General features: G+C 34.0%; 1 protein-coding gene across 1 annotated transcript in view; it reads left to right on the forward strand.

Annotated features, from left to right (window-relative positions):
• PTPRD (protein tyrosine phosphatase receptor type D) overlaps positions 1–27527 on the forward strand; it is a 978753-nt gene that overhangs the window by 733474 nt on the left and 217752 nt on the right. Inside the window, exons 10-11 of the mRNA XM_054004205.1 lie at positions 13249–13394; positions 17491–17632. Coding sequence (XP_053860180.1) covers positions 13249–13394; positions 17491–17632 — 288 coding nt within the window. The remainder of the gene's footprint in view (positions 1–13248; positions 13395–17490; positions 17633–27527) is intronic.

Genomic DNA, 27527 nt, shown 5'->3' on the forward strand with positions numbered 1-27527 from the left:
CATTCTGATAGTGACAAAACTAACATCTTTGTAATGGATTTCAGAAAGCAAGGGAGCTAAGTATGTGCAATGGAGTATGAATTCGTATAGGTTTTTTGGTGAGAAATTATAAGGAATTTCAAAGTTTGTTGTTGGATAGTTGTGTCAGTTCTGAAGTTGAACATAGTTGTCACTGTATAGATATGCTCTGGCTACCTTAAACATTAGGCAGACAGCGTAGCCTGATTGTCTGCAAGGTCCATGTAGTTACTTTTTTGCCTGGTTGAGGTATCTGTGGCTAACAGTTAATTGTATTCCCTTACCTTAATTAAAACTGACTAGAACATGTGTATATGACTGTAATTACAAGATTTACTGCAGTATGGGTAAACTCAAAGGTGAGGGATGCTTTTGACACCATTTAAAGTGTTGGGTTTTCTTTTCTGGTGCTATAAATATACACATTAGCCTTATGCTCGCAAATGAAAGAAGTCTTTCATTTTTTCATTTACTCTTTTTTTTTTTTTTTTTTTTGTTTTCCTACATTAAGTCATACAGTCAGCCTTAGAAATTCTGATTTTTTTTACATGACTGGTAATCTGTAACCTTGGTCTGAAAGCATGATTATTTCCTTGAAAAAACAGCAGTTCTTAACTACAGAAGGTGATGTATGTCTTCTTTAAATTAATCTCAAGATTTTTTTCTGTATTTCTTTCTTCTGAATTTATATTTATAACATAAAATAATTCCCTAATAATAGTCTTGTATTCACTATATTAATTTCCGCATTCTTGGTATCTCCATATCTGGCCATATAGCTTTTTTGTCTCTAGGAAGGAACAGTTGGAAACATCCTACTACTGTTGTCCTAGTAACAGGGAACAACTTCAGAGAAGCTACTACATCCAGTAAGTAAGAACCTTAAAAATAAACAGAAAACATAGGCTTAGATCCTTATGTTTGTAGCTTGTGATACCAGGTAGAATGTCACAGGTTGGAATTCCTTGACCAATAGAGGCTCCTCCATTGGGAAGAGTGAAAAGTCTACTTCTTTTAACTCTGCTCAACAGATATGTTCCTATATACCCATGCCCAACTAATTAAATAATCACAACAAAAGACTTTTATATACAGTGTCTCTATTTATATACAGTGTGTATGCTACAGGCTGATACAAAAGTTAAGCATGTTGGTATCAACTTACTATACTGCTGTCTATTGAAGAGGAATAAAGCACACAAACATTCAAATCTATTATTCGTAATCATTAAAAGTGTTGCTTGGGGTTAAGGCCAAACACATAAAAAAACATATCTGGTACTTCAGTGGGCTGATTTCCATCTCTTTCAATAATTTTATATTAATTCTTTTCCCCACCTTCCTTTTGTTTTCATACCATATATCGTGTTACATTATGTTGTTACTATTGCAGTGAGAAGGTAAGAGTAATGAAACAAAAAGCTTCCATGATTTTTTTTTTCTGGAGTTTTTTGAAAGCTGTCTACTTTTAAAAGAGGATTTGTTTTATAAGAGCAAGCATCAAAGTCTAACTTCTCAATATTTCTTGCTGACTCTAATTAGAATTTTTTCCAGTTGTGTGTGCCAGCTTATGACTCAGTAAGATGCCAAATTATTGAACAACCAGAAGCTGCTTTTCTAAAGGCATTCAGTGAAGGAACAATAGATGTACTAATTGATTCTTGTGATTTATGAACAATACAGTAATTCATTCAAGAGGTTTTACTTTTATTTTATGAGAGTCATTGCATGTTAAAGAACATAAAGATTAAATTACAACTTTCTAGACAGCCCTTGGGAGCAAGCAACTTTTATATACACTGAAATAGAAGTTTTCAAACATTCTTAATTTTTTACTAATGATATGTGACTGACTGGCATTATAGTAATATGTAAAGATCTTATTTTTACTTAAATTTTTACTTCAGTAGACCTGAGATTCATCTTAGTTTAGGTTATCCTTCTGCCCTGTTTGACTATTAATTTCTGCTTTTCTTTTCAGCTTTTTTTTTTCCATGAACTGAGCTTTTTACCTTGTCTCTTATTCCTGTCTTTCCACAGCCCAATTCATTTTATATGTGGATATTTGAGACCAGTTGTTTTGTGTTCTGTTTGGTGACCTTCCATATTCATTGCATCCCCAACTTTAGTAATCTAATTTCATATTAATTTTTGTCACTACTTTCAGTTTTGTTGTTAGAAGTTAATTCCTGGTTGTCTTTTTATATTCAGAAGGAAAAGAAATCAGAGAAAAATTAAATTTTGCAACAATGCAGATTTTATTCTACCTTTGTATTCTTCCTATAAGCAGATAGTAGCTCTGATGATGGAGTGCAATGATTGATCACTTGATATTTTCTACATTTTGCATAGGCCATTGAGATTAAGGCATACAGAAATTTGAATCTGTTGACAGCAAACCAAGGTTCTCAATTCTCTTCATGAACAAACAGTCAGCCATTTTCAAGTGTACTTTCAAGAGGTTGCTGAAGCTGGATGTGGAAAATAAAATTTCCTTAAATCTCTAATTTCTGAATATGCATATTAGATCTAAACATATGTATACATATTTACTGTTATCTAAATGAATATTTTAACTGATTGTTGTAATTAACATGGTTTCTTAATTAAAGCATTCAATTCTATTATTTAAGTGGACACACACAATATTAATCATATACCATCAAATTTTGATTATGATGCAGAATGATACATTTTGCAGAAATAATTTATTATCATTTATAGAAGTACATACCTCTTAGTGTACTCCTTTGAGTACATACTTCTTAGTGTCAAAACGAGCAGTTCTTACTCGTTTTGTACTTACTTACTTACAGTACACTTGTGCAATGTGAGCTCATTTCCTTAGAGAAAAGAGTGTTAATTAAACAAACAATTTGCAATACTGATGTGCAGAGGACTGCAGTTTTCCAAGACTAATAAGTTTTTCAAATAGCCACCGATTTCTACCAAATTCAGATTTGAGTGTGGTTGGTTTGTTCATTTTTGTCTTCTTTGCCCTGATAGTAGTGTCACCCGTGTAGTAAGTAGATAGGACTTAAACTGGAACAATTCATTCAATGTATGAGCACAAATCCCTGCAGAAATTTTGTAAATACAGTGGTAGTAACAACTGTAATACTCCTCCCTATGTTTTCTGAAATAATCTAAGTAGCATAATCCTGGAATTAAGTAAATTGAGATACAGAGGTTAAGTAATTTGCCTGAAGCTAAACAGCAAGCAATTAACAGAGATGGGATTAGAATTACAAAGTTTTGGCTGTCAGCCCTCTCTTCTGTCCAGGAGCCAGCTGCCACTTTCAGTGCTTCTGGCTTCCAGTTCTATCTCTTGAGACTAAACTTCAGTGAATTTGTTTTCTTCATACTGCTTAGATAGGAACTTAAAAGGAAAGCATGACTAGGACTGATACAATTCTTTAAAAATTATTTTTATAGTAGTTTTAAAGACCTATCTGCCTTTGCAAGAAAATAAAGAATGAAATCCTTGTTGGTAGTTATATTTTAGTATTTTCTACTTTTCTTTTAAAGATAGGCATGGATCATGCTTTCTAATTATGACAGATTTCAGAGTGAAAATCTCTATGACAGATCAAATGTAATTTTTTTTTCTTTATTTATTTTAGGAAAGAGGGTTTTATTGTGTCCTACAAAGTCTTATGCCTTTCTTTTAATAGCATCTCTTGACTGAGCATCAGTTACAGGTAGTGTTATGATTTCTTGGTATCTCTTTTTAAAATAAGATTAAATTTATATTAAAGACAAAAGAATGGAAAATGCAATTATTGAGAGATAGATGAGGTAGATATAATCTAGACACAACACTATAGGTTTATCTTAGATATATCTCCAACCCGTGAAAATTATATTAAAAATCACTGAAGTAACTTGAGTAACCATGCAAGATTCTTGTAAAGTAAGTGCAATGCTATACTGATACACAGGATATCAAATAATTGTATTTTCAGTGATTTTAGGTAGTAGGTGGCAGAATAGATATAATTGTATGAAGTGCTATTACATACCAGAATTAAAATAGAAATGAACTTCTAGTGATTACCAGTTTATCTTTATGTGGTGATATGTTTCTTTTGGTTGGTTATGTTTCTGCTTTTTAATCAAATGTGTGATCTGGCAACACCTCTGTTGTGCATATCTTTGTATGAGGTTTTAGTCCTTATATTCTGACATGCTTCGATATGCTTCAGATCTACGCTGGCATAACTTTACTAGAGACAATCTAGAACAAATTTAGTAGAGGTTCATGGAGCAGATGAACCTTGAGCACCTTATGACTAGTATTTCTTGCATTTTTGCAGTGCATTGTCCTTAATGACAACAAAATGTGGTTGCTATGTACAACAGGACCTATACACAATAGGACTCTGAAAATATACAGTATCAGAAATACTGCCAGTGTAAATACATTCTAATCAGTGCTTTTATGTCTGCATTGTCATATCCCAGAGCAGGCTGCCTGTGCTATACTAACCATAGTGATGTATCGTAAGTGACTTGTAGGCAAGGAACTGGGACAATCCACTGGGGCCTTTAGTCACTGAACCTTTTTTAATATCTATAAACAGTTCTCTGGCCTAGTTTATGAATGTCTGCTTATGTATCAGGAATGCATCATCCTATGGGCCATGCTAGCCTGTCTTACAGTACAGCTGAAGGTGGGCTGCATTGCACAGCTCACAGAGATTGTTGGTAAGAGGAGTATATATTCTGTCTACTTGGCTGGACATCTAATTTAGGTTGCATATAACTGATCTTTGTAGGTAAATGGTAAATGTTGGTATATAATTAATAGAAGGAGGTGTTGATCAAGTTTTGGGATGAAGCAGGCCTAACTTAGTAAGAAGGAAAGAGATTTATGAGTCTCTCCTAATGAGGTTTTTTAATTATTATTACTTGATAGCAGCCTTAATAATACTGTCTTTTGTTTACCAGTTTAGCTCAATAAATTATGCTTATGTCAAGCCATGTCATCTCTTAATGCTGTTCTGCAAGTAGAAAGTCATCTTGAACCCCTTAATTCCCCATATTGCATATGTTTATATGGGCTGTGAGATTTGATTAGACACAAGCATACTTCTGCTTGAATAGGAATTATGAGAATTTGCTTATGTGGATGCCTTGTCAAGCATTAACACTGAATCATATTAGTATGTAGAGTCAGTATTATTACTAGATAGTTGATTTTGCTTTCACAGTCAGTAATCACCGTAAATGACAAGGTATGCATTTTGTTGTTTTTAGATAAATAAAGTATAAGTGGAAGTTTCACTTTGCTGTTACAGTGCCCCAATTTTATACTTCCACATTTTGGTACCTGTATTTTGAGGGTTTTAGTAAGACTGAAACACTTCTAAAGGTCATCTCTCTAGTCATAACCCAGATATTCCAAGTCCCTAATTGAAACTTGTAGTGTCTCGTTTATTCCTACCTTTCTCTTGGAGCAAAACTCTTCTGGAAAGAGATCAGCTTGTGTGGCATTTTAAAATTCACTGAATTTACTTTGCACATTGAATAAGAGTGTCAGCTCTCAGTTACCAAATAATTCATATGCAGTCTGCAGACATTAAAATTTGAAAAAGGAGCAGTACAGAGCTTTGATGAAGAATTTCCTTTTGTTAAATTAGTGAATACAACAAGGTTATGTAATATTCCTGGGGGATAAAGTGGTGCATGTCACTAACCTTTTAGATTCAAGAGACTTCATGCTTTTTATTTGCGGCTGAAAGAAGGCTTAGTACTGGATTTACTAGCAAGGTCCTCTTTCTAACTCAGGTAAATTAAGTTCCACCTAGCTTTTAGATATACTTTTGTGATAAATACTATTTATATACACAAGCTTATACCTATTTTGTTTTGTAATGTGCATTTGAGCATGTGCTGGTTTATGACTTAAAGGCATATCTGCAGTTGAGTTAATATCATGACCAGTGGGTTAATAGTGCTGGAATTCCTCTAGGCATGGGGTAAAAAAAGGAAGAATTGTTGCCTTCGTATGCATTTATTGGATAGTGAGTATTACTTAGTCATATGCCTGCATCTTTCAGTGCTCAGGTTAGTCAAATACTAGAACCAAACATCCTGATTCTCTTTTCTTGAACTCTTGTGTAAACCAAGGTTTTTGTGTAGAAACAACTGAAGAGACCATGTCTCTTCCAAATAAGGGAAGATTTAGAAGTGTATATCACTTTAATTTTCTGTAGCGGTATTAAAATGAAGGCTAAATTTTGTATTTAAGCTAATGCATATGTAGCACTGATAGCTAGGGCTGTGCACCCAACTTGAGGAATGAAGGCAAGAGGGCATGGGTATGGAAGTAGGCCTGGCTTTGGAAGGTTTCTCCTTTAGTCTGATCATCTGTGAGACTGACTGTGATAGCTTGTAAGCCCCAGCTTCCTGTTAGGCTTAGCACAGTGTTGCTCTGATGGGGCAGTAGTTAATGGTTGGCCCAAGTTTTGGACAAAATGTGCCAAAAATTTGTCATGAAACTGGCTTAAATTGTTAGTCAGTTGCCTGTAACAGTTTAAACAGAAACAGAACAGCAATATATACTTCTTCTGCTTCTTTTTGCTTCAAATATAAATGTATTGGTCTATACTGCTAGTAAAAGGCTTTTTTTCGCAGTTTTTTCTCATTAGTTCTTCATGTCTGTGAAAGCCTTTTTCATTCTCTTAGTTATTATAAGCTAAAAAGGAACATGTGTGTGTGAATGATATTAGTTGGCAAATAAATGTCTGCTGCTGTCTGTGTTAGTTCATATACCTCCCATGTCCCTAGGGCTCAGATAAAGTCTGTCTCTAAAAAAGCATACATAATCCACAATGAAATGAGCTGGTAACAAGGTTTGCAGAGCTTAGAGGTACACATTAAATGTGTGCTATTTTAACATTAGACCTTTTGGAAAATGTAACCTTCCTATTCTACTTGTGAGACCTTACTTGTAAGTCTATAATTTGACTTTGTATTTCAGGGAGGAATGAACCTAATGGTCAGCCTACTACACTGACATTGCACATTGCAGGAAATTTCAAAATATAAAAGATAGGGTTGACTTTTTGTATTTTCTTTGAGACATCAGCAAGTAATATTTTTATTTTTTTGAGCTGCTTACTTAATCTGTAGGGTGGGTATGTTCTGGCAGATTGAAGGTTGGGAACTGAAGATTACTGCTAAATTGGAAAAATAGCCCCAGAGAAACAACCAGAAACCTCTCTCAAAGACCAGTCCTTTGTTCTGAGTCCTTTTGCTTTTAGAAGAATACACGTTACAGAAAGAAGGTGGGGTGATGACTGTTTCAATTATATTATCAAGATTTTATGACTGTTGTAGGGGCTGAATTTTTAAGAGGATGCTGTGATGCCTGTAAAGTAAAATTGCTTGATTTCCTTTACCCAGACTTTTGGGAAATGCTTGTTTGTACATAGAAGTAGTTTCTGGGAACCAAATGGATCAAGATTTTCAGCTGGACTTCATTAGCATGGCTGAAATGCATTTAAAAGTTGAAAGATACAAAACCAATAATTTTCATTCACAGGAATAAAACCATTCCGCTGCTCAGAGTATGGTGACATCTGAAGATTGTTGTTGCTGTTCTTCTTGCTGAAGGATGTTAAGGCAGGAGCAGTTTTAAGATGTTCACAGTGAGAAACAGAAAAATTTCACAGCTTGTGACTGACAGACAAGAGCTTTTAGGAACATATTATTTGTTAACTTAGGAGCTTCTTTATGCAGATTTCATTAATACAAATTGTTTCTTGTCCTTATAGAAATAAAAACTAATTAGCTTTTCTCACATAGCCAGTGTGCAGATCCTCTGTAAGTACAGGTTAGAATTGAGGTGAAACAATTACTTGTAAAATTTAGTCTAACTAATGTCACAAATTATTACTAATGAGTAAATTAGCTGCTAATTCTGTATAAAAGGGTGTTTTGAAATTTCTATTAAGTAATTTTCTATTAAGTACTATGTATATATGTAATATTTTTTTAATATATGAACTACTGGTGGAGTTGTGAAAATAATAACAAATCATGTGATTTGTAATGCATCAATACAGTATCAGTCTGTGATTATGTGCAACATTGCCTCTTTGTTCATTTTTACCTGGACAGGAGTCTTCACCACCTTCACCATCACTAAATATGAACCAGTCTATGACCTTTTTATTTAGAATATATAGCATTATCTCATAAGTCTGTGGAATACAGTGAATGTTGCAAAATGGGAAATGGGGTAAATAAAGGTGTTGGTTTGGTTTCGTTCGGTTTGTGGGATTTTTTTTCTTGGCTGGGTTTTGGGGGGGGGGGTTTGTGTTTTTTAATTCTGTTTATTTGGATTTTTACTGCGTCAGAAATTTCTGAGTGTGCAATTTGACATGGGAAGAATCACTACGAAATTTTTTACTCGGAGTGAGTCCGTTTGCATACCCCCTGAAACTATGCTAAGTGAAAATTATTTTTGTGATTGTATGTGTGACAGACCACATTGTTTGCTCTGCTGTCAACCTACATTTCTGAATCTGAGCTGAAAACATTTTATTGGAACAGTTGCGATTGTCATCTTCCAACGTTTATTGGTACAAAATGACTCTTTATAACTTAAAAAGTTAACTGTAATTTTTAAGGAGTGTCCTCAAATATGTGTGAATTTATAAGGAAATGAGCTTTGTATTTTTAATTTTTTCTGATGTCTTTATTCACACTTGCTCTATATGCTTACAGTGGACACAATATGATATGACTTTTGGCAACTTTTATTCTGACCTAGTAAACTTTTTCATATTTCAGGCATATGATGAAGTTTAGTCCTAAATTGAATTATTTTATACTAGGAACTTTCATACACCGCAAACAGAGAATCTAGAAACAAGGGTCTGTAGCCTCTATGTATCTTGTCCATAGTAAGTTCACATGCTCAGCTAGCTGTAGTTGGATTGAAGACATCCTATTAGCTCTCACTTTAAAGAAGGTGAAGTATTATCATTGTATTCACCTTTTCATAGAGGAGTATGTCCATAAAAATGTCTCTACAGAAGAATAGTTTGCAGTAGCTGTGGAAAAAAGGGGGCTGAAGTAGTAATTTCAAAAGTATTTTGTCAGACATTTTATTTGAGAGCAGACGAAAAGTATTACATATCCTTAAAGTACAGCACAGAGAACAGAACAACAACTTTAAAACAGATAATTCTATAACATGATGAAATGTGAATTAATTAATTCCATTCACTATTTCCAAATTCTACTTAAACTTTAGAAAGTCAATTCAGAGGCGCAGAAGGAAAGAAAGAAATGTCTTATGCTTGTGCCAGGATATTCAAATGTTCTAATCAAAATGAGTTATTTTAGTGTCACTTTAAAAATATATGTTATGGAGCCGTAATGTACAAAAACACTCCACTTCTGTCTGGATAGTGGTAAACCATCTCTCATTTCAGAATTTCTTGTGCCCCCTGAGGGGTCAGTTTGACTGTTCATTGAAGCAGCTGCCTAATTTCTATGGGGTTAAACTCTGTAAAACAAATAAATGCAAGCTCAGTGTATTAAGGGTGAGCTAGCAATAAATTCAATTTTCCATCGTATATTAAGAGTGTAATTTGCAGTAGTTTAATAGTTGTCACTTCGGCTTCTCAAGAGTCCCAGCAAGAAGTGTGTACCAAGTAAGAGATGGTGGGAGCCCTCAGCTCTTAAATAATAAAGCTTGTGGTACTCTTCAGAAGTCCAAGTTACGGGTATCTCCCACTCTGATTTTTTTTTTCTTTTTAGCTTGACGAGGTATCAAAATTCACTATTAGTATCAATATCTGAATAGCTACTGGTATGTAAACAAGCAAAACTTGGCTTGTTCTTGCATTTAAAAGGTAATACTGCAGCAATTTTTATGATGCCCTTAAGAGAATTTAAGTGCAGAAATATGAGATGCTGATTTTAAATGAATTTCACTTATTTTATTTTAATTACACTCCTGTAATTTTAACTGCATTTATTGATGTTACCAAAGAGAGTTCCAAAAGTGCTGAAAGACTCTGGTATCATAGCTGGTAACATATTATATCTTACTTTTTTGCAGATTTAATTGCAGTGGAAGGTTTCCATATAGATAGTTGCTGTGTGTAATGAACTGTGTTGTGGAGAGTTTTTCTTGAACTATGCACTGCTGTTGTTAAGGGAGATTGAAAATAGTTGTCAGTTCTCAATCAAAATTGCCCTCATGTTAATAAGCACAACTGTGTGTACAGTTTAATTGTGTTTGCTGTCAGAGTGCCTAGCAGCTTAAGTCACAATCAATGTCAAGAAACTGACAACATTAATTGTGGAGATAATTTGTGTCAAACCTTAATTAACAACCTTTATAAAGATAAAGGCAACAAATACTACTTTTCATTTTTGCTTCTGCTGGGTTATGATTTCACATACCCTTACACTGATGGTAGTTGCTTTATATGCAACAAGATGAACATTTTGATAGAGTAATAAAAAGAGGGATTGCATAGTATTTACCTGTCTCCATGGCAGATAATTTTATAAATTTATTTATGTTCTAAGAATAATTTATCTTTGCTGATATCATATGATACTTAAAAAATAACTTACTTTCTTCCAATATCACATATTGGAGGAGAATTGTGGCAATGCTTTTTATAGGAATTACTTACTTACATAAAAGGAAGCTTTGACCAGATAGATACATACCTTACTTTTTTTCTGCTAGGTTATGGTCTAAGTGGAAAACAAAGATCACCCCAATTCCTTGACCTGTGAAGCTTTTTTATTGATGTAGATAATATTAGTCACATCATACAAGAAAGAGGATTTTATATACAGCCTTAAAACCTTGTTTTCCTTGAAAAATACCCACAGATTGAAAATTGCATCATTATGTACAATTGCCCTTGTTTTCTGTGTCTAATGCTATTCCTCTAATGCTACATGGTTAATAAGCAACAGCTTTACTAATTGTTGGTCTAGCAAAAATTCACACAGGATGGCAAAAATACTGTTGTTCAGGTAGCTGGAGCTATTTTAAGTATTCAGCCATATTTCTGCAACTCCAAGATGTAGGTAATAATGCTCTGCAGAAGCTAGTACACAGTTTTTGTAAGAAGTCGTAGCAGCTAGTCCTATAGTCCTTCACCAGATTTTGGACAGTTCTACGTAAGAAATTGCTGGAAAACTGGCTGTACCCCTTAGAAAAGTTAAGTTTGGTGAAAGATTTTTAATTTAATTTATTGCTACGTGTGCTATTTGCTGCCTATGAGCTAATATACAGAGTTACTGTGTGCTCTTGGACTTCCCCATGTGTTTCTCTTTTAGTGGTTTGAGTTCTAACAGTGAATTCAAAGAATGTAAAAAAAAAATTAAAGAACGGCAGTGTGTCATTTTTCACTTGGTGGCCCATGATTACAACTTGTGCCACAGAATGTCAGTATATCAGATTCAGTCAAGTCACTATATATCACAGTGCTGAGTTAAAACAAAAAGGGCTCAAAGAGAGCAGTTTTGTTGAAACCCAGATGCTCTTCATCAGAATATATTTTTGTCTTTTTTTGGTCCAGACATAAGGCATGTAGCTTGGGAAAGGATCTCTATTTTTTTCACTTAAAGTGTGTTTTATTTGCTAAGATTTTGGCAATTTTTGACAACAGAGAAGTTCTTTCATAATTTCCCCATGGCAATAGTAGTACACTGTTTTGCTGAGATGTGCTCTTGCATTTTGGTTTAGGTACATTTTTGCCAGGAAAATTAGCAGAGTGGGCACTTGGAGGGCCCTTGAGCATTCTGAAATGTTAAAAAATAACACATTTTCTTGACATGTCTATTAAAGAAAGAACATGCAGATTTTTAGGAGCATTATATATTTTTTAATGCCCTTTTCTTACATTAGGAGTAGGGTAAAAATTTCCCCTAATTTCATTGCATCATGGCATCTTGACATTTTAAACTATTTCAGGATTTCTTCCAGTGTTGCATACATGCATGACAGTAGTCTGCTGAGTTTCTTACATTCAAATAAACATGCTGATACGAAATGGTGCCTGTGGAAAGAACAGTTTTGCAGAGTAAGGGGTTAGACATCAGAACTAAAGAACAGCAACGCAGGAATGAAAACTAGTAGAGTACAGGTATGTACTTGTCAGAACTAAGAGAGGAAAGTGAAGAAAAGGGAAGAGGTAGAAAACGTAAAGGAGCTGACTGCTGATATATGAAGATGAGAACAAAAATGAATTGCAACATATGGTATAGAGCAACTAATATGGAGGATGCCTTCATAACAAAGACCTGGGGTTTTTGCCGCTTATTGTCCTTAAGTTCTCACATCATATCATTTAAACCATTATCTGAAGGTGTATTGTATCTTTAGAAACTGTTTTGCTGAGAAAGATAATTATGTAAAGATTTACCAGAATTTTTCAATATTTTTGAATTGTTTAGGTGAAATCTTACAGATTTTGGTATTTTATACTTAGAAGTCATGCATTGTGTTGGTCTAAATTTTAAAAATTTGTCTCACCACAAGTGAAATAATAATTTCAATTTGTTGTTACAGAAAAGAAGGGAAAAATAATTATGAATTAAAATGACATTTCATACTTTCAAAACTGTTTCTCCATTTCTCTCTCTCTCTTGTGGTTGCAATAGTTGGATCTTTTTAGTTCTCCTTTCTGACATAGTAGAATTCGGAAGTGAGCAGGAGCTATACACAAAATTGTACCCAAGCATAAGTCTCTCTTCTGATACACTCCTTTTTGCCTGGACTCTTAATAATTTACCTTCACCATGCAAAATTGCAAATGCTTTCTCCTAAATGTCACTGATTTTGATGTCTCAAAGGTGAGCATCCTGTTTTCGTGACACCCTGTGATGATACATAAAGTAGTTAATCGTTATATTATTCCAGTTGATTGATGAGCTCATTTTGCAACAGAAGTCAAATTGGATTTTTTTATTTATAATGGTGATAAAATGTAACATGTGATCTTGCTATTCCAATGCCATCATATTTTGGTTTTAATACAAATTTCACTACTAAAATCTGTAAGTATTGTCTTGACCTTTTAGTGTTTTTAAAATAATGCTTTTCCATACAGGTGAATGGTATCACTAGAGAAACAAAGCACTTCCTTTTTTGTTAAATCTTGAAATCTTGATGTGACTTTTTTAAAATTTACGTTTACTGCTTGGATTAATTTGGTAATTTTTTTTTATTTTTTGTTTCAGCACCACCAAAGTTTACAAGAACTCCCGTTGATCAGACAGGGGTTTCAGGAGGAGTTGCCTCATTCATCTGTCAAGCCACAGGAGATCCAAGACCTAAAATTGTCTGGAACAAAAAAGGAAAGAAAGTCAGCAATCAGAGATTTGAGGTATTAGGTCCATTGTTCTGTTCCTCTGAAAAACATTTTATTCCAACCTTGTTTTTAATCCCACTATGTGTGTTTTATTAACGGTGATTTAGCAAAATAGAATTGACTATCAGGGATAATTTGGTGGGAATACTCTAGTGAAGTTTTTAATTTTGAAAACTGGTTGTGAATAGAACCATTATAGAGAAAACTGTTAACTGTTTTCTAAGCTGGCATGGTGGAACTGAGGAGCTCTCTGGTGCCGCTGTTCAGTTGGCTGAAGGCTCATGAAGGAGCTGGTGGGGACATGAGTTGAGCTGTGACTGCTGTCTCCAAAGAGCAAACCACCTCCTTTTGTGACAAGGTGCATCGAGCAGGCCTAGTCTTTGGATGCTTCTGCTGCCACAATTCCTTACCCTTTTTGAGGATGGAGATGAAAGGGACACTGTAGTTCCTGCTGCTGAAGAGGAAGAGTAAAACTTGCTTGCTTTTGATTTTTTCTTAACAATAAATTAGGAAAAGGCTTGGAGGAAGATGTTTCTCTCCACAACCTTCAGTTAAAGGAAACAATAAAAATAATCTGCTCAAAGGATTCTTACTATCTGGGGAAAATAAGAAAACAAGTGTTATTCCCTTTTTTAGTGGCAAGAATAATTAATGTCAAATATGGATTGACCTTTAACATGAAGAAAAAATGCAGAAAATGGGGGAAAGTTTTTAGAAGAGATATCAAAACTGGCACTAAGAGTGTATAGTTGTCTCTTAAATGTTTTCAGTGTTAGATATCAGACTTCTGTTGCTTAAAAACAACTGTTCAAAGATTAATAAATAATAATTATATGTATATAAAATGGCTGTGACATGCATCTTATTAGAAAATTATATAACATAAAGTTATTAACAACTGACTGAATATTAAAGTCCTCTATATTAATTTTTATTAGCATTTGTGAAGATTGCTTATCCTGGCTTTCAGGTTAGTTTCTTTTAGAAGAACTGCATTTCTTCTATAAACCAAATTTATTTTCTTGATTTTTGGTTCAATAAATATCTAAAGATGTTGGAATTCATTCATTAACCATTATAATTTCTGGCTTGTGTATTTACTACAACGTGAAAAACAAAATAATTACTTTAAATGTTACCTCCTAGTGCCAAAAACTGTTTGCACTTTGCAGAGCGTATGTAGAGCTGTAATTGGCTAGAGGGATTAGCATAGCAGTTTTATCATAAATTTTACACAATTTATCCTCTTCTGTTCACAGAACTTTCACTCAAAGTGAATTCTAAACAGAGAAAGATGGTGCATGTATACGTTTACTGTGTGTTATTCTGCAATATGTCATGGTTTATTTCCTTAATACATTGCTTTCTAGGGACCTGTGTATCAGTTTTTAGGGAGAATAAGCAAACATAAAGTAGTTTTATTTCCATAAATGTGTAAAAAATTTTGCGTGTAACTATAAAAAATACCTTGAAATGTTTTAAAAATGCCTTTAGTGAACTGTTGAACAAAGAGTATAGCCAAGTAAGATAGAGTGTATTTCAAGCAAATAGATGACACTTGCAAAGTGTTTTATAATTTTTATCATGTCTGCCGAGCAGAGCAGTTACAAAGTGTGCATACAAAATAATTATTTTAAACAGCTTTTCTTCCTGTTCAAAGTAAGGCCATTAATTCATGCCATAGAATCTGTAAATAAGAAAAACAATATAAATGAGATTCAAAAAATACGTATGAAACATTTGGGAAACAATAAATGTCTTGCGATTTTCAGCTGAATCAGTAAGAGAATATTTAGTTTGGTTTCTTTCACATTAATATTTTGTATATTTCTCTGAGTTACTTAATGATGACAGACATCAAAACATTTTACCTGAACACCTGTTTTCATATAGTAAATACAGCTGGAAAGGATTCTAGTGGTCCATCTTATCCATGTGCTTTCCCAGGGATGCTGGGGTTATTCTGTTACGATTCAGTAAACTTGGACAGTCTCATACAGGGTTTCATGAAACTTGTCATGATTATTTGTCCCCCACATGAAACCAGAACTCCTGCTGGAACTTGGATGTATGGAGCAATCGGGGAACAAATAGTTTATTTCCTCTCTCTTGACTGTTTATATATTTGAAGACTATTGTCATTGAAATTTCTTGCTCACTACCTAATTCTCCCAACTTACTGACAATAGCAGTGAAAGCTAGGCATTGCTTCTGAAATTAAAATATACAGTAAGACTTCAAGAGTCTTCTCTATTAATCTTTCAGCTTTTATTTATATTGCAGATATAGACTATGAATGAGGATCCTTTTTTCTCTTCCTTCAAATTAATTCAAATAATAGGAATTATGAAAATCTGCTTTAATTTGCTGAGAAGTCTTTCTCAGAGGAACTTAAAAAAAAACCAGAAAACTGAAAAATAAAAGTTGAAAATTACATCATTCTACCCTGTGTGCAAAAATGCTTTTTTTAAAAAATTTGTCATAAAAAAAATATTCAGTAGATGGGTAGTTAGGAATTAACTAGCTGTGGTATGCAGGACAGGGGAGAACATCACATGAAAAACAAATCCCTTTTATGACACATATTTTTGAGACACCAGACTTGAAACTTAATCTCTGCAGTATTTACCCAATCCAATCTGCTGCAATTGTTTTCAGTGTCTGTCCAGATACATTTATTCAACATGCAGTTTTGAATAATAGCAATTACTCTTTTTTATATCTGTGAGTATTCAGATCCTGTGCTCACATTTGTTGTCTATAAATTGTTAGTCTGACTGCTTAAAGACTTTGAAATTTCTTTCTTATTTTTTGAGAATTCTAGTTATTCTTTTAATTGTGCTAACATCAGGTGGATATTTTGTTTTATCTGGATTGGTTTAAGATGGCTTTACTGGAAGAACAAGTAATATACATCCTGTGGGCTATCAAGCAAATTCAGTATCAAAAAAAACCCAGGGTTTTTATCTTACTTTCACCTCTCTCAACGCTAAATAGAAGCTGAAGAATTCCTAAAATGAAAATAGTGAGATGCAGGGCATATTTACCATCATTTCTAACCTGAGACTTTATAGCTCTCTTTTGTCAACATGTACACTGATCTCGTAGGTTGCTTATGCAAAAATGAGACAGAAGGACACAAATAGATGTGCAGATAGACATCTCTGTAAATCACTTTGTGCATGTATATATAGATTATGGACAGATACTAATTATTTTGTAGAGAAAAGCAATACAAAAAATTGGGACTGTCCTTTGATTATAAGTACCATTTATCTGATGGTAGTACTGATATGTTCCAGGGATTTTTTAAATTTCTTTTTAAAAAAGTAGATTAAGGAGATTACTGCTATTACTTAATTATTATGAAGGTTTTTTCAGGACCTACAGAGCATTGATGTGATTCTGACTTTAGATCAAGGAGGAAATAAGATCTGTTCAGTGAATTTTCTCATATAAATGTTATTACTTCTTGCGTGAATATTGCAGTTTTAAAACTAAATCTTAGAAGTTTTGCCATATTATTTAGCCTCCTAAATTATTTCTTTGTTGGATAAATTTACTTATTTTGTGGGTTAAATCCAAAGCTATTGGATTGGTTCAGAAATTGCAGACACTTACTAACTTTGGAGCCAAATGAGTGAGTGAGCTGCACTCACTGAGTAGAGAGGGAATATAGCTGGCAGCAATTAAAATGAATGTAACTGTCATTTAAAGGTAAAGTACTTTAGCTAAGAGAATTGAGAGGTATTGGTGGTGAACTTCAGAATAAGAGAGCATTAAGTCACAGACTTTTTTTCTTAGAACCCTTGTTTGCTGGCTTGTGTTTTTTTGTTTGTTTGTTTTTTTGTTTGTTTGTTTGGGGTTTTTTCCCCCCTGTATTTCTTGAAGCTATATTAAAGTGGCCACTGAGTACTCACTGAACAGCAACATATTTTCCAAGTATGGCCATTTAAACATTTTCCCATATGACTGGAATTTAGTACATAAATTTGAGAAACGAATCTGTCTTTGGTGACTTGAATACCAGCAGGCCACTATTCATGAACAGATTAGCTGAGGGATAGGCATTTGTAACAACATCTGTGACAGCTTTTGTTTCCTTTTATAGGTAATAGAGTTTGATGATGGATCTGGATCAGTTCTCAGAATACAACCACTGCGCACACCCCGAGATGAAGCTATTTATGAATGCGTGGCTTCCAACAGTGTTGGTGAAATAAGTGTGTCCACGAGACTTACTGTTTTACGTGGTAAGTTCTTCCTAAACCTAACCAATTCACTTCATAGAGCTCAAAGTACTACATTGTTGTAAAGCAGAGGATCCTCTCTGGCAGAGGTAAATACAGTTCTTTTCAAATGACAGTCTCTATAGTCCCAATGCTATTCATTATAAACCTCTAAAAAAAATACTCAACTACTGTGTTTGTGACTTTTGACCATAAATGGTAATGTGAGAATGTAGGGTATGACAGATTAACTGAAGAAAAGAAGAAATAAGTGAAACAGGAGTGCCACACACAACAGGTTATCAATTACTACTCCAGCCAACCACTTCATGAATACATTTGATTCACATTTGAGTGCTGCCCTGGGTACCTTAACTTTGTTCAATCAGCATTTGCACAGAAATTTGCTCAATTAACAGTGACCTTGAAAAGTTGCATAAACAGTTTTTGGATGAGGTTAAGCTGCTGCAAAATTTCTCCCACAAGAGGCAATCATAAAAAAGGTGAAGGCTTCTTCCATATCTGAAGGCTTCTTCAGATATATGTCACCTGAACTGTATTTCTTCAATAAGAAGTTTTTGAAAACAGGATTCAATTTTTTCAACTCTGTCAGGTGTGAGGATATTAATGTACTGCCAAGTCTACTGTCTAGATAATACTCAGGGGAGAAAATACTAGTAGGCAAAGGACCTGAACATTTTGTTTTGTCACCTGGAAATGAATAGACACTGGATTTGGAGACATTTCATGAAATATCACACTGTTCAGTTTGCAGGGCTGGCTTTATGAATGAAAATTACTGTCTTGTGTTTTGATATTACATGGCATTACAAGGTTTACAGAATTACTACGTGCCTGTTTATAGGAATGGAAGATGATTAAACACCTTTAAAAAATTTAGAGGAAAATTTGTAGAATGTGTAATTACAATATGTTTTTCTTTTGATCCTCTATTCCAAACACTGTAGGGTGACAGGAAGATTTCTTTTTTCGTGTTATTCTCCAAAGTTTGATTTTTACTAGAAAAAAATTCTATCATTTTATTAGCTATTTTAATCATTACAGACAGTCTTGACATTAATGTTGGAGACAGTTAGCAACACTATGTGCATATATATCAAAAATTAACCCTAAAGACATACTTTTTTTTTTTCTTAGAGGAAGTCTGAAGTCAGCAAACCTTTTCAATATTTAAAATTCTTACCTCTAATGCCATGTTTGTTCCTTACATTATATTTTAAAAATTCTTCCCAATTCTAGCCAATGAAAACAGGAAGATTGATAGATTGATGTTTTAACAGCACCATGTACCTATTCTTAACTCCCTTAGATAAGGTTTTGCCTTTATTAACTGATAGGAGGACTTTTTATGTACAGTTTCCACATTGTTGAAAATGAACATAAAATTACATTTTATATTCCATTACAAATTTTGCAAACTAAAGGGAGATTGGGAGGCGGAACAAGGAAAAACAAAAACCAGCATGAAAACTCAGGTGGAAATAATATTCTTTGTCTTCATAATTTCTTGGAATGTGTTTACAAGACTACTGGTCATGAAATGTGCATGCATGTGTTTTGAAAGAGAGTGCTCTAAACTGAAGTTCTCATTTTGGCTTTTGTAGAGAAGCAACAGCCCTCATATGTCTCTACCAAGAACCACAGCAGTTGCAAAAGATAGAGGGGGTGTCTGAGTGTTACAACTGACTGACTGTACAATGTAGTCTCTTTCTTTACAAGTTCTATTGATTATTAATCATTTTTTGTAACACATATGTAGCTTTGCTGCCTATTTTTTGCTTGATAGTAAGAGCAATAATAGTGGCTCAATGCCTACTTCTGACAACACTAGTATTGCATCCTATTTTAAAAGCAATACATAATGATATGCATATGCAAATGACTAATGAAGAAGTCTTACTGGTTATGAAGTTAAAATGAAAATAAATTTCAGTTTTAATTAATTTTTTAATTAAAACCACTGAAATATAAAGATTGAAAATTTTTTCCAACCATAATACATATGGCTTTTGCAACTGCAGAAATATATTTGCCCCAGGAATAGATTTATGGATTTAATCTGAAACTGGGAACAGATGAGAACTCATGAACATACTGTGACTGTGGATTTAGATAAAGGGGTAACGTCATAGAAAGCAGGGAGCCTGCAGAGAAAAAGGGCATTATTACAAAGTTTTGATGGGGTTAAAATCTGAATTGCTAAAAATACAATGGTTTGCTGTATTACTTCCCAAGCACAGCATAATTCAGTGCTAAGGGCATTAGCCTGGAAGATAATTCTATTATTGCAAAGCCTCTGCTTTGCAAACTTACACAAATCTTAACCTTGTACAGTCTGCAAGAGTGGAAAACTGTTGTTTTGGAAAAACACTCCATTGATGATGCCTTTTTGGGAAAGAGTGCCTCTGACTCACATAACTGCTGTAGGAATAAATATATACTATAGATGTCAACAGGAGTTAACTAGATTTAATGAAATACAAAACAGAGTAGAGTGAGTTGGAGCTGTGGTTGCTTATGCTTTACTCATCCCTGTGATATGTATGTGACTCTGGATTACCTAGGTTATATAGCCAGAAGATGCCTATATAACTTTCATATTTTCTTCTAATTGTTTTGCAATGGTTCTATCACAGATCTAGCTTGTTGTTTGTGCCTGTTGAGAGATGTCACACAGAGGTAGAAGTCAGATTTTACTCACAATTAAGCCTACAAGTTTTGCAACCCTAATACAGAATGTCTGTGAAATTAGGGTAATTCCAAGAGCAGAAGTGTCTACTTACATTCATTTTGTTTGATTTTTTTCTTTCACAAATCCCAGCTTTACTGCTACAAATAATTTCTGCAGCATGGAACAGCAGCATTTATTCTGATATGTCTGTGTCTTTACAGCTAAATTGGTCAGTTTTTCTCTGTGGCCATGTAGAGTAACTAGTTCCATGCATTACAATGCTACCATGTTTTGTTACATTCCTATACTCTGACCAATTCTTAGCACTTTGTTCTCAAAGAACTATGAATGTAAATAAGTTTTTAGCTTCTAGGTGTTAGAAATTTACAGTGTGAGAAGGAAGAAGGGCAGAAAAGGCATCTACAGATGATAACATTTCAAGGCCTTACCACAGACAAAATATTGGATCCTTTTTTCTTTTACTACAGTAAATCAGGAAACATTCCAGGCTAAACTTGCACTTGTTAGGCTGAATATTGTGGGAGTATGAATCAAGAACGAATGTCTGAGTTAACTGGAAACTCCTTTTGATTTTCTGTATATAAAGAAGTTGGCTGCTTTCCATGACAGATTCACCCATATGAAAACGTTGAATTTGAAGGGAAACAAGGCTTGAAAAGAGAAGTCTGAAAGTTGACTGTTGGAGACAGGCAGACAAGAGAAGTCAATACTATTTATTTTGGAGGTTTTTGTTTTGAAAGTTTGTGCTGAGAACCATAAGAGTTGAACAGTGCTTTGATTCTTTTATTTATCGGTGCTTAGTACACGTGCCTTTCTAGCCAAGAATGTCAATGGTGTCCTGAGGGGCATTAGAAGGAGCATTGCCAGAAGGCTGAGGGAAGTGATCCTTCTCCTCTCCTTCCCTAGTGAGGCCACATCAAGAGTTCTGTGTCCACTTCTGGACTCCTCAGTAAAAGAGAGACATGGAGCTCCTGGAGCAAGTCCATCAAGGATATACAAAGATGAGGGGACTTGAGCATCTCTTTTGTGAGGAAAGACTTGGGGAAATGGTCATGTTTAACCTGGAGAAGAGACAATGGAGAGGGGATCTTACCAATGTCTATAAGCAAGTGAAAGGAAAGTGCAATGATGGATCAGGCTCTTCTCAGTTATGCCAAAAGGACGAGAGGCAACAGGAAGAAAAACTGATGCACAGTTCATCTGATTAAGAAGAGCTGCTTTAGTGTGGAGGTAACTGTGCACTGCAGCAGATCGCCCAAAGAGGTTGTAGACTCTCCTTCACTGGGGATATCCAGGAACTGTCTGGATGCAGTCCTGTGCAATGTGTTCTCAGTTGACCATGTTTGAGCAGGGAGATTAGACTAGATGAACCACTGCAGTGCGTTTCAACCCTATGTATTTTGCAATCCATGTATAAGCAATAAAAAGCAACAAAGTATAGGATCTTCCTATACTCCCCAGTCATCTGAGATAAAATAGCTTTCCTTTTGCTGTCCATTCATTTCACATTAAAGCCACCTAAATCTTGTTTTAGGTGTTGCAAATGGTGGATATCAAATATTTTCCCTAGTTGTAGAACAAGAGTTCTAGTGTCATATACAAGTCTATAAATTTTTCAGGAAGAAGGAAATAAGTGCTTTCTTCTAGTAAAGAAACCAGCAGCAATTTTATTCAGTTAATTTTCAGGAATCCCGGTTTTCATTTTTAATTTTTTTTTATTGCTATTTCTTTATAAAGTATTTTCAACACCGTGAGGGCATGAAGAAGCCTTAGCTTCAACTGCTAGGCAAATGAGTAAAGCACAGAAGTGTGCCGGTTTTAAGTAAAAATGTAGAGCACAATACGTATATTCTAATGCTGCTCCTGTTTACTCTGTTTTTCTTGTTGTCTGGAAGGTAAAGAGAGGACATTTATGCAGAAGGCAGTTTGTTTTTCTTGACCCACAGTTTTCTCTTACTCTTGTTGATTGTGTTAATACTCTGCATTACAAAAATACTGATAGAGTACTGGTGTACCACAGGCAGTATATAAGCCTGAAAGAAGTAAAATTTCTGTGGGAAGTGCCTAGAGTGGTTATTCCTTTTTATAATATTAGAAACTGATCGATTCAATGTCAAACATTCACTGCTGCTTAAAATGAAATTTAAAAAAAAGATACATATTTACTGCATAGTGTTCCCCTGTCCATTGATACACACAGATATTGAGATAATTATGAGAGATTTTTATGAGACTCTCAGAAGTGAATAACATTTCCACATTAAAATAGAAAACAAAACCTAAACTAGACAAAAGCAACCAACCAAACAATAAAGACCCCAAAACTATTCCAAATCAGGGATGATAAATCCAAGGTATTACAGTTTTTGTTTCTGCTGCTAGCAATAGATTCAATGAGAATAGAAGCTCATTTCTGTATTTTCACTTTACCTGGTAGTACTGAAATGAGAAAGAGCTATTATGAAGTAACGTGTCATCTGGGACAGCTATCTTAGAGGGCATAGGAATTAGACAAATGGAGTGGCAGGGCTGTAGTGTTGGAAAATGTGCAGTGGGATGTGTCTCATTTCTAGACAGATGGGAGGAAGGACTGTACATATTCTGGATATTAGCTGCACAGTAGGAGAAATTTGCTGTGTTTCAGCTGGAACTGTATAAATTATGTACACCAGTGTTTATCTGAAACTGTTTGCTGTATAGTCACAGTGATTAATGCCAGGTGGCTGCTAGTAGGACAGGCTTTTGAAAGTGGAATGAAGAGAAATAAGGGAACTAAGAAAATACGTGTGCATGAGCTTAATACATTGGAAAGACATCTCAATCGTATATTGCATGATAAGACTTCTGAAGAGCCAAAGGAATATCATTCCCCAAAACTTCCTGAACTTTCAGTGGTCATGCTATGTGGAGCACTTTGTGAACAGAGCTAGCATGTTCATTACAGTCCTATTTTTATGAAGCCTGTTTTTGAAGAGGAACATTGTTGTTCCGGCTGAGAAAATGCTACTTTACAGTTTATGTTATAAAGCCTCTCCTGGGTAGCTGTGCAGGGAGGAGTAAGAAACAAAACATCACTACTTGAAAATCACACACTAGGATTTTGTGAAATAGTAAAACAAAAGGAGAGGTAGCCAATACAACTTCAGCTTAAAAAAACCCTTACAGACAGTTACAGAATGGTATGCAGATTTCTTGGAATGGCTTATGAAATAGTACAGACTTAGAAATATTTGTCTGTAATGATATAAACTAATTTGAAGTATCTTCTTTGGGTATGCAAATACTATGTTTGGCAAATAAATATTAATCTTCCATGCAGTGCAGTTTTAAATACTTAATAACTTACTGATCTTTATAAAGATGAGGTGATGACATTTAACTAGTAGCCAGAAAAGGATACAAAAGAATAATGAAATACATGTTTCATATTCCATAGCTGAGTTGAAAGGTACTGTATGTTTCATTTCTGTTAATTGCGAGCATGTACAGTGGTTTAGAAAGTACCGCGCCTTATAAATTCTGAAACAATCAGTAAACATACAAGTGTCTATCACTGTAAATACATGTAAATACATGATTGAGGGTATTGAGTTCAGTTTTATATGCACTTGGTTGTGCTGATTTAAGAGGAGTTATTGTTGACTTTTGTGTAGTTCTTCAAAAACAATGTTGTAATAATTATATATAATAATATATAATGTTGTAATAATATATATGAAAATCATTTAATAACTCCTGTAAGTATGGTAAGAAGTTTCTGGCAAGTGCCTCACCTAGTGTTTTTTATGGTTAGTACATTTTAAAATATTTCCACTCATGTTTCTATATTTATCAAATACCTTTTTTTTTTCAATCAGGGAATATTTGGTTCCTTTTTTTCCTTAATTTGAATTTTACAGATTTTCCCTTCTCTTTCCCTTGCACAACATTATGTTATAAATAACCCACTACACTCATGAATTTAGCTATACATTAAAAAGCTTCTTTCAAAATGTAGAGATGTCACTTTAGAAAATTAGTGAAACAGCAGTCCCAGATTTCTTAATTATCATTGTAAATTTCTGTAGTCAAAACTTCCAGAGATCAGTTACTTTGGAAAATCAAGAGTAGGCTGATGTAAGATCTTTAAAAATGTCCTAAGAAGGTATCCGTAGATACCAGATTTTTTTTGAGAAATCTCTCCTAACTTTTCCCTGCATTTTTTTACTGGTAAAATTTAATTCAGCTCTTTATCATTCTGCATATTCTTTTAAGATGATTGATTATTCAGTTGTATTTGTTAGATCAACTTACATGGAGAAGGTTTTCCTGCTGCCAGTTACCACCTATTATGTGTTTGCAAGGGTTTCTTTTACCTACCTCTAATTCTCAATGAATTTCACGTCACTGAATTTCATCTGGCCAAATTTCTGTTTTATGTAAAATACTATAAAGTTACTCAGTTCAGTTTCACATACTCGTGCATAGGATTAGTTTTATTTTATGAAATATTGGCAGTGTATACAATCATTTATGCCATACCTTTTTACAGCAGTATGATGTTACTAAGAGACAAACATCAGCTTCAGATCAGTAATACAGCTAGACTAGAATGTATTAGTACTTATTGTGTATATCCATGAAAGAAAATAAATTAATGGAATGCAGTTCCTAAAAAGATGTCTCACAGATGTGATCTAAGAAGAGAAATCATGCTGGACAAAAGCAGAGCAGCTCTGTTTAGCTTGAAATAATTCTTCATTGACAGTTTTGGCTAAGAATGTACACCTGTTAAATACTTTCAGACAACTAAGCTAAGAAACTTTCAGACACTTTCAGCTAAGTGACTAATTTTAGCATGACCCCCATTTAGGTATTTCCATTCTGCTATCTAATGACTGCATATAGAATTATAGGCATTTTTCATAACCACAGTGGGTATATGCTGGCTGCTTGTAAAATGCAAATTAAGCCATGTTGAGCAGATAAATTTTAAAACACATTTGTTTTATACTTCTTCCCCACTCATTGATACTTATGATGATTCAATCATTTTTCACAGATGGTCATCCTTACACCATCAGAAATCTATCAGAAACAAATGATAGTAAGAAAAATGGAAAAGGGAATATTAGGGGAGGATTAATATTTCTCCTACCAGCAGAATCAGTATCAGGTGATGTAAGATCAGAACTAAAACATGAAATATCCTAACATAAGAACCATGACCTGCTATATACAATAAGGAACCATTTGATCTGGTTCTTTAAAGACCCAGATAGAAGCAACATATGGATGTGATATTAAAAATTATCTTTACAAGAAAAGGTGGAGCATTACTATGTATAAAACAGTGTAAAAGCTTTTCTGAACAAGGAAAGGGGGACAGGGGAAAGGGTATACTTTGGGGCTATAATTTTGATATTTTGTAGTGCTATTTGTTTATTTTTTTATACATACAGTATTTAGTTTCTTCTATTTTCTGCCTGGATGTAATACAGTTCAAATTAAATAAAACTGTCATTCAAATTTGCATTGTGGTTTTTTTTTTTTATCTACTTAGAAAATGGAGGGCCATTTTTTAATTAGTTAAAAGAAAAAGTACAAAATATTTTTTGATACACCAAGAATTCTTAGAAGGCAGTCACTTTTCCTGGGTTTAGTCATTATGCATGAATTTGAGGCCTTTGCTCTTGTGTAGAGTGCTGTTGTCTCGGTATCAGGTGTTGAGATTGTGAGGGTTTTCATTGCTCAGTGATCTAAACCCACTGTTCAAGTGAAGCCAATGGAATAATGAAATGCAATGCAGTTAATCAAATGCCATGTTTCCTGTTGTTTGTATAATCTGTGGCCTCGGTTTTGGATGCATTTTATACATCTGTATGTCCACTCAAGTAACAAATTCTTGTGATATTAATTAACAATGTAATTGTTAAAGTTGCACAACGCGAAGTGTAAAATTGACAAAAGAATTCTATGGTTTTTTTTCCCATGTCATTATTTCATATTGATTTTAAAAAGTAATGTAATTCTAGGGATTTTCTGTTTGAGGAGATGATATGGTGATTAGTTGCTCAACGCCTGACAGTGTCATTGTATCTGTAAGGAACCCAGTGGTATTAGTCACTTTATAGTTTCAATTTAATTGTTATCACAGCAAATCTTCATATGAGGTGTCTAATACAGTGTAAGAAAACCAAGGCAATTACTAGAAAAATGCATATATTCATATAGTAGGCTTGTCTTCATTTTTCCAGGCTAGCCATTTCTGCAAGCACTCATGTCTTATCAAGTGTGCAGTTAGGGTGACAGAAATGTTTGCTGAAATGTAGGATGTGTTTGACACTAGTGTACTGAGGTGACAGTAAGATTAACTACATTTAAATGTAATAAGTGCTAATCTTCAAATACAGAAAAAGCCCAGTAAGAATGCTTTTTCACATATATATGAAAAAGGAATTAAAAAATTAGAGAAAGCTTATGTAATACTTCAGCTTGCTTAGCCTGGCAATAGGTATTAAGATAGTATTTATTACTGTAATTCCTAAGTTTTCAGGGATTTTACATAGGAAGCAAAAAATAAAATGAAGAACACATACTAAAGAATTCAAAGTATTTTTGGCAAACATACAGACATAAAAGGAAGATGAAATTCAATAGACCTTGACAAAACAAAAATATTTTGTTTATTAGGACTAGAAATGAAACAATTCTGAAGCAGTGACTTTCAGTTGATTCCACAAAATAAAGGAGACTTTGTTGCATTAGTGTGGCAGGAGGTTGAAAGAACTGTGATTTAAGTGGCTTTACTGGGAGGGAGAAACTTACAAGTACTCTAAGGCTTACACAGGATATAAAATCTGGTATAATGTATATAATTTCAAGTATTTTCAGTGCTTGCTTTAAACTTATGTAAAGTGCTGCACCTGGCTTACTACTGCTCTACTTAACTTCATCGAATGATGAAGTTCCTGCTACTAGTTCAGTAGCAAATTAAATTTCTTCACTTACAAATGAATAAAACATGAAAAATTGTGTCTTATGTCCATAGTGATTTAAACTACTCTATTTAAATTATTTACTGTTACAGAGAATCTACTGTAAGATGTTAGATAGTAATACTAGCATTTTAGCACTTTTGTGTATACTGCATACGTCTTGTGACCTACAATGTCTGTGCATGCTTAACATGACAACAGCAAAACAGAATAATGAGGAAATTCTTAA

This window comes from Vidua macroura, chromosome Z (genome assembly GCF_024509145.1).
Source record: "Vidua macroura isolate BioBank_ID:100142 chromosome Z, ASM2450914v1, whole genome shotgun sequence".
NCBI classification, from domain to species: Eukaryota; Metazoa; Chordata; class Aves; order Passeriformes; family Viduidae; genus Vidua; species Vidua macroura.